The 13704-nt window shown below is 35.5% G+C and overlaps 2 protein-coding genes across 2 annotated transcripts; both read right to left on the reverse strand.

The window, feature by feature from the left end:
* Positions 1-511: 511 nt before the first annotated feature.
* Positions 512-5320, reverse strand: LOC112797819 (probable WRKY transcription factor 3). Its single transcript, XM_025840919.3, has 4 exons — positions 4561-5320; positions 2867-3597; positions 2626-2784; positions 512-1228 (listed from the first exon to the last, which is right to left on the reverse strand). Exons 1-4 carry the CDS (start codon positions 4990-4992, stop codon positions 946-948), a joined length of 1605 nt encoding a protein of 534 aa, XP_025696704.1. The 5' UTR covers positions 4993-5320; the 3' UTR covers positions 512-945.
* A 5487-nt stretch (positions 5321-10807) lies between these two features.
* On the reverse strand, positions 10808-11400 carry LOC140184260 (uncharacterized protein At4g04775-like). Its single transcript, XM_072234584.1, has 2 exons — positions 11194-11400; positions 10808-11098 (listed from the first exon to the last, which is right to left on the reverse strand). Exons 1-2 carry the CDS (start codon positions 11398-11400, stop codon positions 10808-10810), a joined length of 498 nt encoding a protein of 165 aa, XP_072090685.1.
* Between the last annotated feature and the right edge of the window lie 2304 nt (positions 11401-13704).

Genomic DNA, 13704 nt, shown 5'->3' on the forward strand with positions numbered 1-13704 from the left:
AAATATCACACCTATGATTATAATCATACAAATGAAATAATTGAATTTAATGTGTTTTTCTAGTATGATTTAGCATTAAATAATAATAATGTACAATTAGATAATAACATTTTATTTATAGTATTTTATTATCATTTAGCACATCAACAGATCAACTTCCTTCCTCTATAACTAAATTATAATTTTTATATATTTTTTTTATCATGTTTTCTCCTACTAACATCATTTTCTAATAATAAATTTTAAAATGTGAAGTCAATTAATATTGAATGGTGTTGGAAGAAATTGTTAGAAAATTGTTTGAATTTTTAATTTGAAGTTATCATTTTGTTTCCATTTTTTTCTCTATAGTATTTTATTTTATTAATTTTGTATAATTATAATATTAATTTTGTGCATTGATCAAATCTCAGTGATTGTTGTTTTACAAACTCAGACCCAAATAAGACAACAGTCAAACCCGGCATATCATTATCAGAATCCACATAGATCAATCAACACAAGGTCAAAATAAAGCAAAATAATTCTTTAAGATTCAACAAAATACAAAGTAGTTCAATAATGTGATGCTGCCACAAACCTTTTCAAGTTTCAATAATTTTATTTCTGCTCCAGAACTGCCTGCCCTATACAAGGATGTAATAGACAGTAACAGGAACAGTCTACTAATTTGAAATTACAATTATGTCCATACTCCATAGCATTAATCTGGAATGCATCTTCATACGTGTGAAAATCATCTTATACAGTAACAGTTCCATAATTTAGATGTACAAAAGAAGGTGTTTGCTTACATACAAAAGATACAACAAAACAACAAAACACATGAACTAACCATTTCCAACTTTAAATACACCTTCAGTTTCTCTTTATCCTTTCAACTTCTAGAAAAGTTCATTATGTACCATGGGAATTCTGTTCCATAACTGATCTTGGCGCCAGAATTTACACTATGATTTGTTCTTCTTTTAAACGCAGATGTACCGGTCTTTGGTCATTGCTTCCGAAATCCATGTCTTTAAGTAGAGGATGCTTCTGTGGCACCGGGTTATGCGGTTTCAGAGGCACTGAATTGTTACTCGCTGTGTTGTGGCTACTGCTTCTAGCAGCAGGTACATCGTGATTATGTTTTCCCTCGTAAGTAGTTATGACGGCTTTGGGGTCTGACGAAGCTCTCTCAACGTGCTTTCGCACATTGCATCCTGCACTAGTGCATTTGTAGTAACTCCTGTTCATAGAAATTTGGCATCAGACAGGTCTAAAACCTTAAAAGAAAAGAAATATGTGTGGAAAATTACAAACAAAACTGGTTATCAAAGTTAACTTGTTAACAAATTTGGGTCCCCAAACCAATTTACGAGTTCATGAGTTAAGCTTTATGTTTCTAGTTTACCTAGGCTCCACAAGTTTAACAACAATTAGCCAAAAGGAATTACAAGTTGAGAGTTACTAGCAGCTTCAAGAAAGGGACAGAAAAAGCAATGTTTTATATTGTGTGTATTCGGGTAGCAAATCCCGCCTTTGTCCCATTGACTTCTGGTGAGGTTCCAGAAACCTATGAAAAATCCCTCTCGAGTCACATGTTATACTAAGCTCGCCAGTGTTTATTATGATAAATAAGACTTGCTTAAAATCTAGAATTCTTCCCACCAGATGCTGAATGTGTATATTTTCAATCACATTGAAGCCAAATAAATTCAACTACAAGTGATTATAGAATATACTAGAGAGCAGGGACAGAGCACAGAATTACTCAAAATTTAACCCACTTTACTTAGACTTTTATATTTGCTAATCCCGCTTGTGTTAGATTCTTTGTTTAGAGTTGTTACTTAACCAAAACTCTTACAGATTTAAACTCTGAAAAGCTTATAACATATCTAAAAAAGAACTTAATCACAATGACTGTTTTAATTGAAACTGTTTTACAACATGGAAGGAAACCAACTTACTATACCACCCATAGCTTAAAAGTTATTATAAAAAGGTTACCTTGAGGAAGGGCGCATGGCCCTGCTAACCTCCCATGGTCTTTGCTAGAGAGGGTCGTTATTATAAATCAAGTAAGAAATTATTACACACTGATTTCCACATCAAAAACCCAAACCACAGTCACCATACTAATATACATCTATTATGTTCCATTGCATTTAATAATGTGCAGATCTTATATAATAATGGTTATTGCTCTACCGGAACTTCTACTTCATTTTTTTGGCAATAATCACTTGGCACAACTCCAGTTACTACACTAAACCACATTTTCAAACATCAAGTTTATAAATTATAACTTATAAGTGAACAATGAGTACATTCACTTCCCAATGCTCATATACTTTCATAAGTCAAACTTCTTATGCTGTAGTTCATTGATTCACCTCATACAGTTGATCTAATTAATTAATTCATCTTCAATGATATCATGGAGGACCACAATAACAGAAATCTAGTGAGGTATTCTTGTATATCTGATTAGCTTTACATATTAAATTATTAATACAAGCAAACCCCATGCAATTACTTCTCAAATTAAGTACTCGGTTTAAACTTCGATGCATTTTTAGTTTCTGATACAGATGCTTTTAAAAGAATTAAAGGTGCCCAATGAAAAACCAAAGTGTTTACCTTGGATGAGGATTTCCCTTTACTACTTTCTGACCATACTTTCGCCACCTGTAGCCATCATCCAAAAGATCAACTTCACTTCTTGTTTGCACGATGATTTTGGGTTCTGTAACGGTTTTCTGCGATAGAGGTACTTCAGAAACCGCAACATCAGTGTTCCTGCAAGGCTAAACTTTAGCAAACAATGAAGAATTTAAATATGCAACTATGCATGATAAAGGATTAACAAGGAGAAACTTACCTTCTCTTAGGGTTAGGCTCACCATCATCTCCCTCTTCCCTATTATCTACATTACCCACTTCCTCACTCTCACTTGATCCAGGTAACCTACTTGCCCCTTGATTGGAGGTCTGGTCGCTCTCAGGAACCGAACAATCAGGTATGCTTTCTGCAACCTTAGTTGCATTTCCAACCCAACCCTGAGAATTCAACTCAGACTTGGGTGGAACATTTGAATTTCCATTTGAATCATTATTTTCTTTTACACGCCTATTTGCCTGAGGCTTTTCATGGTTATGCTGGCCTTTATAGATAATTTCAGTTATGTGACCATCGGGGGCACGCTCAACCTTTTTCTTAACAGGGCAATTCAAATGCGTACACTTGTAGTAGCTCCGTGGAAACTCGCTCCCCTTAACCTGCTTCTGCCCATACTTACGCCAGTTGTAACCATCATCTGCAGGTTTGTCAATGACCATGGAAGATGGTTGAAATTTCTTATTATCAGTGTTTGAAATATCTGATGTTTCCACTTGAGCATTGCTGGGTTCTGATACAGACGGTACCACTTGTTGCTGCGAAGCTTCATTTTGAGTAAAAGATGGCTGCTCTACTGATGGATTTGCGGGAGCTGTCGGAGCTGTTACTGCAGGCGCCTGATAGTCAGCTTGCATATGCATTTGAGATTGAGCAAACACAGCTTGAGCAGTAACCTGTGCTAAAGCTTGTTGGTGCGACATCCCAAAGGGGCTCTGTATACATTAAAATGAAGACATAATAAAAACCTCAGACCAGTATATACATCATCCTCAGGACGAAAGAAGATGACATCCATACATAACACTGAGAAAAATATCCAGCACCATGACCAACACATGATGCAAGATAATGCATGATGTGGTCATTGGGTTGCAAATTTTAACAGAGATTTGGAAGATTCTCAGTCCATTTCGTATTGAGCGATTTGCAGTGATTATTATTCAGAGCACAAATATCATCCCCAAAACCTTTGTTGATTAATCATCCCATCCAAATTACAAAGAAAAAATCAAGGTAGTGCAACCAAAAGTCAATCCACTAACAAACAGTATATGTATTAAAAATATCCAAAAGTCACATCCCTCATCAAAATTCGATCACTTTGTCAAACCCATCATCAATACCAAAGACTCTGTCTATTTGGTTTCACACTAAATCCCAAATCTGCATCCCAATTCCCAAGAAAAGAGAAGAACCTTACAACGAACAAAACCAGTGAATTTTCATGGACTAACAACAACTCGACAGCAAATACCACCCATACAAGCAACCATAAAATCTCGAAACTTTTATGCAGTTTCAGCAAGTACTACTCTACACCAGTCCACTAATAACATCAACACTAACGCAACACTCGTACAACTGGATTGAACTTCGAGCATTATGCAAAAATAAAGCTTATATCAAATCTGAATTGTCGAAGAGTATTACTGTGAGAATACACAAGGATTTTCCTAAAAATCAGCTTTTAACACCAATTAAAACACAGACACACCCCAGAATCACCAAATCACTCTTTCACATAAAAATCGACACTTTAAGTAAATACCCATACTCAATCATCAAAATCCAGAAAAGGCACCTCGTAAAACCACACCCCAAACCCAATTCAAGTAATTAAACAGATAAAATTACTCAATTATTACAGAAATGGAAAAGTTCGCAGAATCAATTACCTGAGGGGAAAAGAATCCCGGCGAATTAAGAAACCCAGAAGGACTCAACCCTGGAGGGATAGTGAACATTGGAGAACGAGCAACCACCAAGTTCATGGGCCTACTCTGCTTGAACCCTAAGCTCTTCTGCGCTCCTTCCTCACCGGAATTCTCGCCGGGATTCTCGGGGGGCGGAAAGGGAGGCCTGGAAGCACCGCCAAAGGCAAGCGGGGACGCCATGGCGCCGGCGAGAAGCTGAGAGAAGGAGCGGTAGTCGGAGTCAGAACCGCCGCCATCAGAGAAGAAGCTGGAGACGAGAGTCATGGGGCCTGGACTGATGCCAGCGCCGGCGCCGGAGAAGAAGGCCTCGGCGGAGGGTCGAGGAGGGAGGGTTATGGTTGGCCGAGATGACTGCGGCGGCGCCGCCGCTGAATTGGCGTCGGTGGTGGACATTTAACGGTGTTTCTTTCTCTCTTTTCTTCCCCTGTAAGAAATGGGAAATGATTTGGAAATTGATTTTGATAAATTTGATATGTTTTTGGTGTAATAAGATTGAGAGTGAGATCGAAAATATTGGTGGGTTTGGTGTTTATCTTGAACACTCAGCGCAAAGTCCACTTTGTAGAAACTTGAAAGAAAAAAAGAACGAAGATTAATGGGACAACATATTATTTTATTATTATTTATTTGTGTGTGTAATGATTTACTTTCTTTTTACAACTTCCTCCTCTTTGGCAACAAAAATTAGTGCCCCGTTAATATCTCTGTAAGAATTTAGAATATCTGCTCTACTACAATGCTATTACCAATAACATGTTACATGTTTATTAATTTTGTCTTTTCTTTACCAAAAATTAATTTTGTCTTTTTATTTATTAAATGTATATAATAATGATAAATTAATTTTAATTAATATAATAGTTTAATAAGTATTTAATTATTTTTAAATAGGAATAATATTTTCTTTTTATTTGAATATATACATGCAAAACAAAGATATTTAAAAAATAAAAAATGTAATCCTTCCTAATTTAAATATGTAAATAACATTAGTTTTATTTATGTTTATCCATATTAATAGTGTAATTTTAAGAAATGGGATAAGTATCATCTCAATTGTATTAATTAATTTTTTATTAAAAATTTATTTACTTATATCTAAAAAACTTATTTATTCACTTGTTTATTTTTTAAAAGATTGACTGCATGCTTCAAGAAAAACTAAAAGTGCAAGTACTTTTTAAAATTAATTATTTATATAAAATATAATAAAAATGAGAGTATAACACTCTTAAAAAAATGAATTATTATTAAAGATAATAAATAAACGAAAAATATAAAAAAATTGTATATATTTATAAATATTAATTCACACATTTTTTTAATTAAAAAATTATTTATTAAAATAATCAAATTTGATATAATAGAAAAATTAAATTTCTAATTGACCAATAACCAAAATTTGTTTATAATAATATAATAATTTTTTTTTATGAAATATCAAATATGTATTTATATACTATGATTATTTTATGTGTATAGAAAATATAATCGATAAATAAAATAATAGCTTACAACTTACAAGTTTTCATTTTTTTTAAATTTTTAAAAATATGTTAATTTGATTAATAGATTATCATTTTAATGCTTAACTATTTATATAGAATATAATAAAATAAAAAATAAAATTTATCTAACTAATAAAAAAGTATAACAATTTTTATTTAATGAAAAGTATTCAAAGATGAGCCATCACAAGGATATCTTCTAATATTCTTATTACATCAACACATATGATTAAAATAAGAGTAATACCCCAAATCAGTCCCTAAAAAATTTTAGACCGGACATTTTAGTCCTCAAGGAATAAAAATATCCAGATCGATCTTCAACGTTATACGCCGTTAGTCATTGTAGTCTTCGTCCGTCAAAAGGTAACATCCGCTGCTGAGGTGTAGCGTTAAGTTTTTCACGTGGCCGTTAAGTGCCAAGTGGAGCGAAAAGGACAGTTCAGTCCCTGTAGTCACAAACAGAACGACGCCATTTTAGAGGCATATAACGTTGCGTTTTGAATGGAATTACAGTTTGTCTCTTTATTACCCCCCACTCCTTCACAAGGCTTGACACAAAAAGACCTGAGACCCCAAACCCTCATCTTCTTTTTACTGAGAATTGCCGTAACCCTCTCCACCGTCATCTCCCACCTCATATCCTACATCACCCTCAACACGCTCTCTAATCCATTTATTCTTCGTCGTTACTTTTTCATCCATGAACATAACGTCCTCTTGCTGCACCGTAACCGCTAAAGCATAGGAGCAAAATAGTGGGAAGGTTCGATTGTTGATCAAGCCTTAGTCGCGTTCACCAAGGTAACCCCCCGAAACCAAGAATGTAGTGCTTACCGCAAATATTGAAGGTGTTTATTATAGTACATGGTTAATCAAATTTTGAGTAGGTATTAATATGTTTTCGTTAGTAATAGCAGAGCATCTTCAGCAAAGTGTGCTCTTATTATATGATTATATGGTTCTTGTGTTTCATTGCATTGTATCTTTGTAGCCCATGATTATACCTGATTATATATGATGCTTATTTAGAATAGTTAAATAGAGTAATTTATGAAATTGAAAATTAATCTTCTTTTTCATTTCTGGGTTTGTGGTGTATGTAATTTATGAAGTTAATATTGTTTTCACCATATATTGCAGATGGAGGATATGGTGGTTCCTGTGTTTCACCATGGAGGCAATATTGTAAGGGATAATAAAGGTGTTATGCTATACATCGATGGAAAGATTAAAAGATTTCCTAAGATGGATATTGACCTCATTTGCTTCTTTGATCTTCAAACTTTGTTCAAAGAACTAGGATATAGTGATTACAAGACAATGTACTGATCTGATCCTGCTGCTTCAGACTTTGAGTCTGGATTATACCCAATTAATGGAGATAAGGAGATAAATGAGTTGCGAGAGAATAAACAGAAGAACAGAAATACTGATGAGTTTCACCTTTACTTTGATCACCCAATAATGGACACTCCGTTGAATGATTCAGATTTTGAACTTGATATAACTGAAGGTGATGATGACTCTAGCGATGATGGGTATGAGAGCACGAAGAACGAGCCATACAGACCACCTCCACTAGGAATGGAGGATGACAGTGAAGAAGATTGTGTAGTTGTGAGGAAGAATACAAAGAAGAAAATAGAGAGTAAGTTAGTCTCCAAGAAGAAGGTGAGGAAGAGAAGCACGATAACAAACCCAATTGCTCCAAGGCAAACCCAAAGAAGTTATGTTTTACGAAGTGCTGGAGGAAGTTCTAGTGGACCCAACAATATTGGTGGAGCAAAAACTGATATAACCAATAGGGCTGGTAAGTCAAAATCTGCAACAAATAGAACTGATCAGCCCAATTCTAAAGGACCAAACACTGTTGGGCCCAGACCTGTTAATGCAAGGCCCAAACCTACAACAACAAATACTGATCAGCCCAATTTCGGAGGACAAAAATATACTAGGCCCAAGGGAGGTACATCAAATTCTGCTAGGCCTGTTTTTGGTGACACACATCATGAGGGAAAGAACGAAGATGAAGAGGAGGTAGAAGAGGAGGACCCTGTGTTTGATTATGAGTCTGAAACGTTGTTAATACCAGAGAGCTCAGAGGATAAATGAGACAGATATGAATGGCCACAATTTAATGAAGGTGCTGAGTTTGGTCAAGTTTGGTTTCAATTAGGAATGGAGTTTACAACCCTTGAGTCCTTCAAGAATGCATTGAAGGATCATGTGATTTATGAAGGAAGGAGGATCAGATACATTAAGAATGATCAGAGAAGGGTGAGGTGTGATTGTGAACATGGGGTGGAAAGGGTTAAGAAGCCTAGGAAAAGAAAATCTAAAAAGGAGACCACTGCGGAAGAGCCTACCAAGGAAAAAACTGATCAAGTTAATAATGAAGTGGACGAAGGAGAGGAAAATAATAAGGGTAATGAGGAAGATGATGCTGCCGGTGATAATAACCAAGCGGATGTTGTGACTAATGAGAGTAACCAAGCAGATGTTGTGACTAATGAGAATAACCAAGATACTGTTTTGCCTGGTGAAGATAACAGTAACAAAGGTCCGAAGTGTGCACCTTGTCCCTGGCTCATTTATTGTGCTTGGAACTCTCAATTGAGAAGCTATCAAATAAAGACATATGTTCCTAATCACACATGCGGAAGAGAATTCGGGAGTAATATGGCGGACCAGAAGTGGGTTGCTAATAAGTTGGAGAAAAGGCTACAAACCCAACCTCACATGACACTCAGTGAGGCATACGACCACATCAAAATAGATTACAATGTGGTGGTGAATGGAAAGATGATCTATAGAGCTCTTAAAGAGGCAAGAGATCGTTTTGTTGGAAACGAAAGAGCCCAATACAGTAAACTTAGGGACTACTTGCATGAATTGTTGAGGAGCAATCCAGGAAGCAGAGCATTATTGGCAGTGACTCCAATACCGCAGTCTCCTCCGTTGTTCGACAAGCTATATATATGCCTTGACGCATGTAAAAAGGGCTTTAAGGCTAGTTGTAGAAAGTTGATCGGTCTTGATGGTTGTTTCTTGAAAGGATATTTTGGAGGCCAACTACTTTCAGCCATGGGTCAAGACGCTAACAATCACTTCTATGTGATTGCGTTTGCTGTGGTCGACAGCGAGACAAAGAAAAATTGGAAATGGTTCCTCACACTGCTACAAGAAGATCTTGGGGATCAGTACATACATGGGTGGAATTTCATATCAGATCAACAAAAGGTAAACAAATCAATTTGTAAATGAAGTCATTCAATTAGGGACTTTTGCCTGAATATTGAATCTGTTGTTAGTATTGTCACTGAATTTATTATTTGGAAACTGCAATTCTGGATTTTTGACTGCATATTTTGGTTTGTTATCAGTATTGTTTAGAAGATCAATTTCTGGTTTGAATCTGTTATTAGTATTGTTGTTAATATTGTCATTGAATTTGTTATCAATATTGTTAATGAATTTGTCAGTAAAAGATAAATATCACATTGAATGTGTTATTAATATTGTTATTGAATTTGTTATTTGAAAACTGCAATTAGGGACTTTTGCCTGCATTAAAGGAAGTCATGCCGCATGCTCATCACCGCAATTGTGTTAGGGACTGAACTGTCTTATTCTGAGTAGGGACTAACTCTGGATAATCATTGGCTTCAGGCTGGTGCTTCTGGAATTGCTCAACTCCATGTACCTTCATCCTTTCATGGACCATCAGCAGCAAACATGGTTAGTGATTTCTAACAAAATCTTTATAATTGTTTGCATTCGGTTAGTGAGTTTCAACTAATTATTCATTTCTTGTTTGGCAATCTGCAGACCACTGGAATATTGCCACAAACCATTTGGAATGGCCTTAATGCTTAAGCCTCTACACGAGCAAAGCAGCCTATTATCAGGCCACCTCACATAATGAACCCACCAATTCCGTCAAGCACCCCACCACCAATTCAACCACATCAAACCCTTTAGGGCATCTCACATGAAACAATGTCTGCTGCAAGTGAAGGAACTGCGTCAAGGATGTTCCAGTTCATACCCAATCTTAGTTTCAAGGCTCCGAGGAAGAAATGAACCAACATATATCAAGGCCTACTCTTAAGTGTTGTTTAGAGAATTTTAAAATGTAATCATGTGGTCTGAAATACCTTTTAAGTAGTATTTTGGTTGAATTAGGATAAACTTGATCCTTTGTTTTGCTTCATGCATGAGTATTTTGGTAGAATCAGGATAAACTTGTTCCTTTGTTTTGGAACACATTTTGATGGAATTATCATTGCCAAGAATAGGCTTCTTGAGACAATTACACTTATTAGCATAAGGTTTTACATGTATTACTTAGATACTTTAATCTATGATGGTTGCTGTTTGGTTTTTCATTTCTTACTTAGATATTTGCTAATACATGATAAGTCACTCATCATTGAGACAATTACACTTATTAGCACAAGGTTTTACATGTATTACTTAGATACCTTAATCTATGATGGTTGCTGTTTGGTTTTTCATTTCTTACTTAGATATTTGCTAATACATGGTAAGTCACTCATCATTGATTGTTGAAGTAGAATAAATTCATCGTACAAATAGATTTGCACTCTCCGTAAACAAATTATTGCTTTTTTCATTTATCAGGAATTTAGCAAAGAAATATACTACTCAGTCAATTCACGTCCAAACCTAAACTACTAACGTTTTCCAGAGTGCTTGATTAAACAAAGCCAACTTATTATCCATAAACCTATAACAAATACAACAACATTAAACGTTATGCTTTTCCAATCAATTTTTGACATTGAATTATGAGGTTTCTTCAGTGCCCCTATCCTGTTTTCAAGCTCCAAAAATCTCTCTTCAACCCATCCATCATCACCACTTATGCCATGAAGTTCAGTTATCTTTTCCACACCAACTTTCTTGTAATCAAAGTTAAAAACTGATTCAAACCATACGAAGAAATTGCAGTGGATTTGTTTTTCCTGCTTAAAAAAAAATCATCTTTTTGCTCAGAACCAATTCATAAACAAATGCATCAACAATGATTTTCCAAGCCACTATCTAATTAAAATCTAACCTTGTATTTTGGGCAACCAAAGAACAGTCTTCCCGGATTATCAGGAGTCCTTGACTTCGATACGATTGCATACAATCCACATCCACATTTTGGGTGCTGTCCTTTGGGGATTTCGCATGTTTCCATGCCTGGGTTATCAGCTCCGGCGTGGGTCGCTCTCCGTCGACGACCACTTGATACCAAGGTACTTCCTATACTGTGTGACATTATAGCTGTGATGTATTTTCTAGAGGAATCAACTTTTTAGGGTTTCAAATTCATGCAGGATTTAAAGAAGAAAATGAACGAAGACCTCTACACCTTCATATACAAAACGCAGCGTCGTGGTCTCTCCCAAATTGACGTTACTAGGGCTGTGACTACAGGGACTGAACTGTCCTCTTCGCTCCACCTGGCACTTAACGGCCACGTGAAAAACTTAACGCTACACCTCAGCAGCGGACGTTACCTTTTGACGGACGAGGACTACAATGACTAACGGCGTATAACGTTGGGGATTGATCTAGGTATTTTTATTCCTTGGGGTCTAAAGTGTCCAGTCTAAAATTTCTTAGGAACTGATTTGGGGTATTACTCTTAAAATAAATGTTAGGTGGCATTTACGTTAATTCTTTATAATCTTTGTCTAATACAATTAAATTTTTATTTTGCAAAAGCATCGTTAACTTATTATTGCAACATCAATATTGTATCTCTTTTTTATTACAATAATAATTCAATATTGATCATTTATCGTTCTATTCTCAATTTTTATTGTGTCATTTAAAATTATATTAATAACTAATTTAAATATAAAAAAACAATTAATCTCTTAAATAATAAGACAATAGAAACTTAAAACCTACCTTTTAAAATTTATATGAAGTACGCAGATTTTACTAGAGACAGTGATGTCAATTTAGATGGTGGGATAAGAGAAATGCGACACTAATACATAAAAACTGTATTTTATCACATAATTTTTTCTTCTTTTTACATTAATAATTTTTGTTCATTTTTTTACAAATTTAACTCTATTTTTTGCACGTAGTTATCAATATTTCTTACTTACATATTAATGTTTTTTCTTCTTTTTATTGGAGATATTCAATGACCACAAATATAAATTTCAAAAGAAAAATAATGATTTCTGGATTAAAGTTTTGGAGTGAATTGCATGAAGATTAATATTCTTACATATTTGATTATTATTTAAAAAATTTGTTTTTTTCCTTGATTATGAATAAAATTCTTATCAGTAATGTTTATAATTTATTTATTGAATTATTATTAAAAAAAAAGTCCATCTAGTCTAGCTAAAAATTTCGGTATATTTTTATATTAATAATAAATACAGAAATTATTAATATTTTACAAATTTTTTTAATGGAACTTATTTGTGAGTTTGTGTAAGAATAGATATTATTAAATTTGTGTATTAATTTAAGGGATAAGTACTGAAATCGTCCCTAACGTCTTGAGTTAAAATCAAAATCGTCCTCGACCTTTTTTTATTATTAAAATCATCTTCAACGTTACAAAACGCTATAAAATCGTCTTTTTCCACTTTAATTTTATTTTTTTACCATATTACCCTTCATTATTAATAAAAATAATTAAAAATAATATTAAAAAATTAAAACAAACCCCACCCCCCGACCCCCTCCCCTCCCACCCCTCAACCCTCCCCCCTCCGCCCTCCCTCCCGTAACCCCCTCAGCCCACTCCTTCATCCCCCCTCCAACCCTCCCCCTCCCCCCTCCCGTAACTCCCTCACTCACCCTCCCGTAACCCTTTCAGCCCACTCCCTCACCCCCACCCCTCATTCCTCACCCATCACTCCACTTTCGACTCCCTTCACTCCCTCACCCCCTCAGCCCACTCCCTCACCCCCTCACCCTCCCGTAACCAAATTCAGCAAAAACTCAGCAACAACAATAATCAAAATTCTGCAACAATTCACAAATTCAGCAACAACAATAATCAAAACTCAGCAAAACTCAGCAATAAGCAATAATAAAAACTCAGCAACAATTCACAAAAAATTTAGAAATTCTACAACAAAAATTCAGTTCAAAAAAGAAGAAGAAGAAGAAGAACAGTGGCGGATCACAGGTGGCAGGGCGGCGGTGCAGCGGTGGCGGCGGCAGTGAAGATCGACGGCGTCCATGAAGACCGGTGGCGGCGGCGATGACCCTTCCCCTTCCCCCTCTTCTTCCTTCGCGTTCCCTTCTCCCTTTCCCTAAGGAGCGAAGAGCGGCGGCAGCAGCGAAGAGCGGCGACGATAATGAAGACCGGTGGCGGCGGCGAGGAGAAGAAGAAGAAGAAGAAGGTGGTGGTGGTTAGGGCGTGAGAGTTTGGTTAGATATGAAGGAAGGTAAAATTTTGGGGGTAAGGGAGGGAAGAGAGACCGAAGAGGCTGGGAGTGGGGTGAGGTGGGGTTTTTCTTTTTTTTTTATGTTAATATTATTTTTATTTTTGTTTTAAGGGTAAAATTGTCAAAGTATTATTATTTTTTGTAAAAAAGGTAAT

The sequence above is a fragment of the Arachis hypogaea genome, chromosome 4 (assembly GCF_003086295.3).
Source record: "Arachis hypogaea cultivar Tifrunner chromosome 4, arahy.Tifrunner.gnm2.J5K5, whole genome shotgun sequence".
In the NCBI taxonomy this organism is placed as follows: domain Eukaryota; kingdom Viridiplantae; phylum Streptophyta; class Magnoliopsida; order Fabales; family Fabaceae; genus Arachis; species Arachis hypogaea.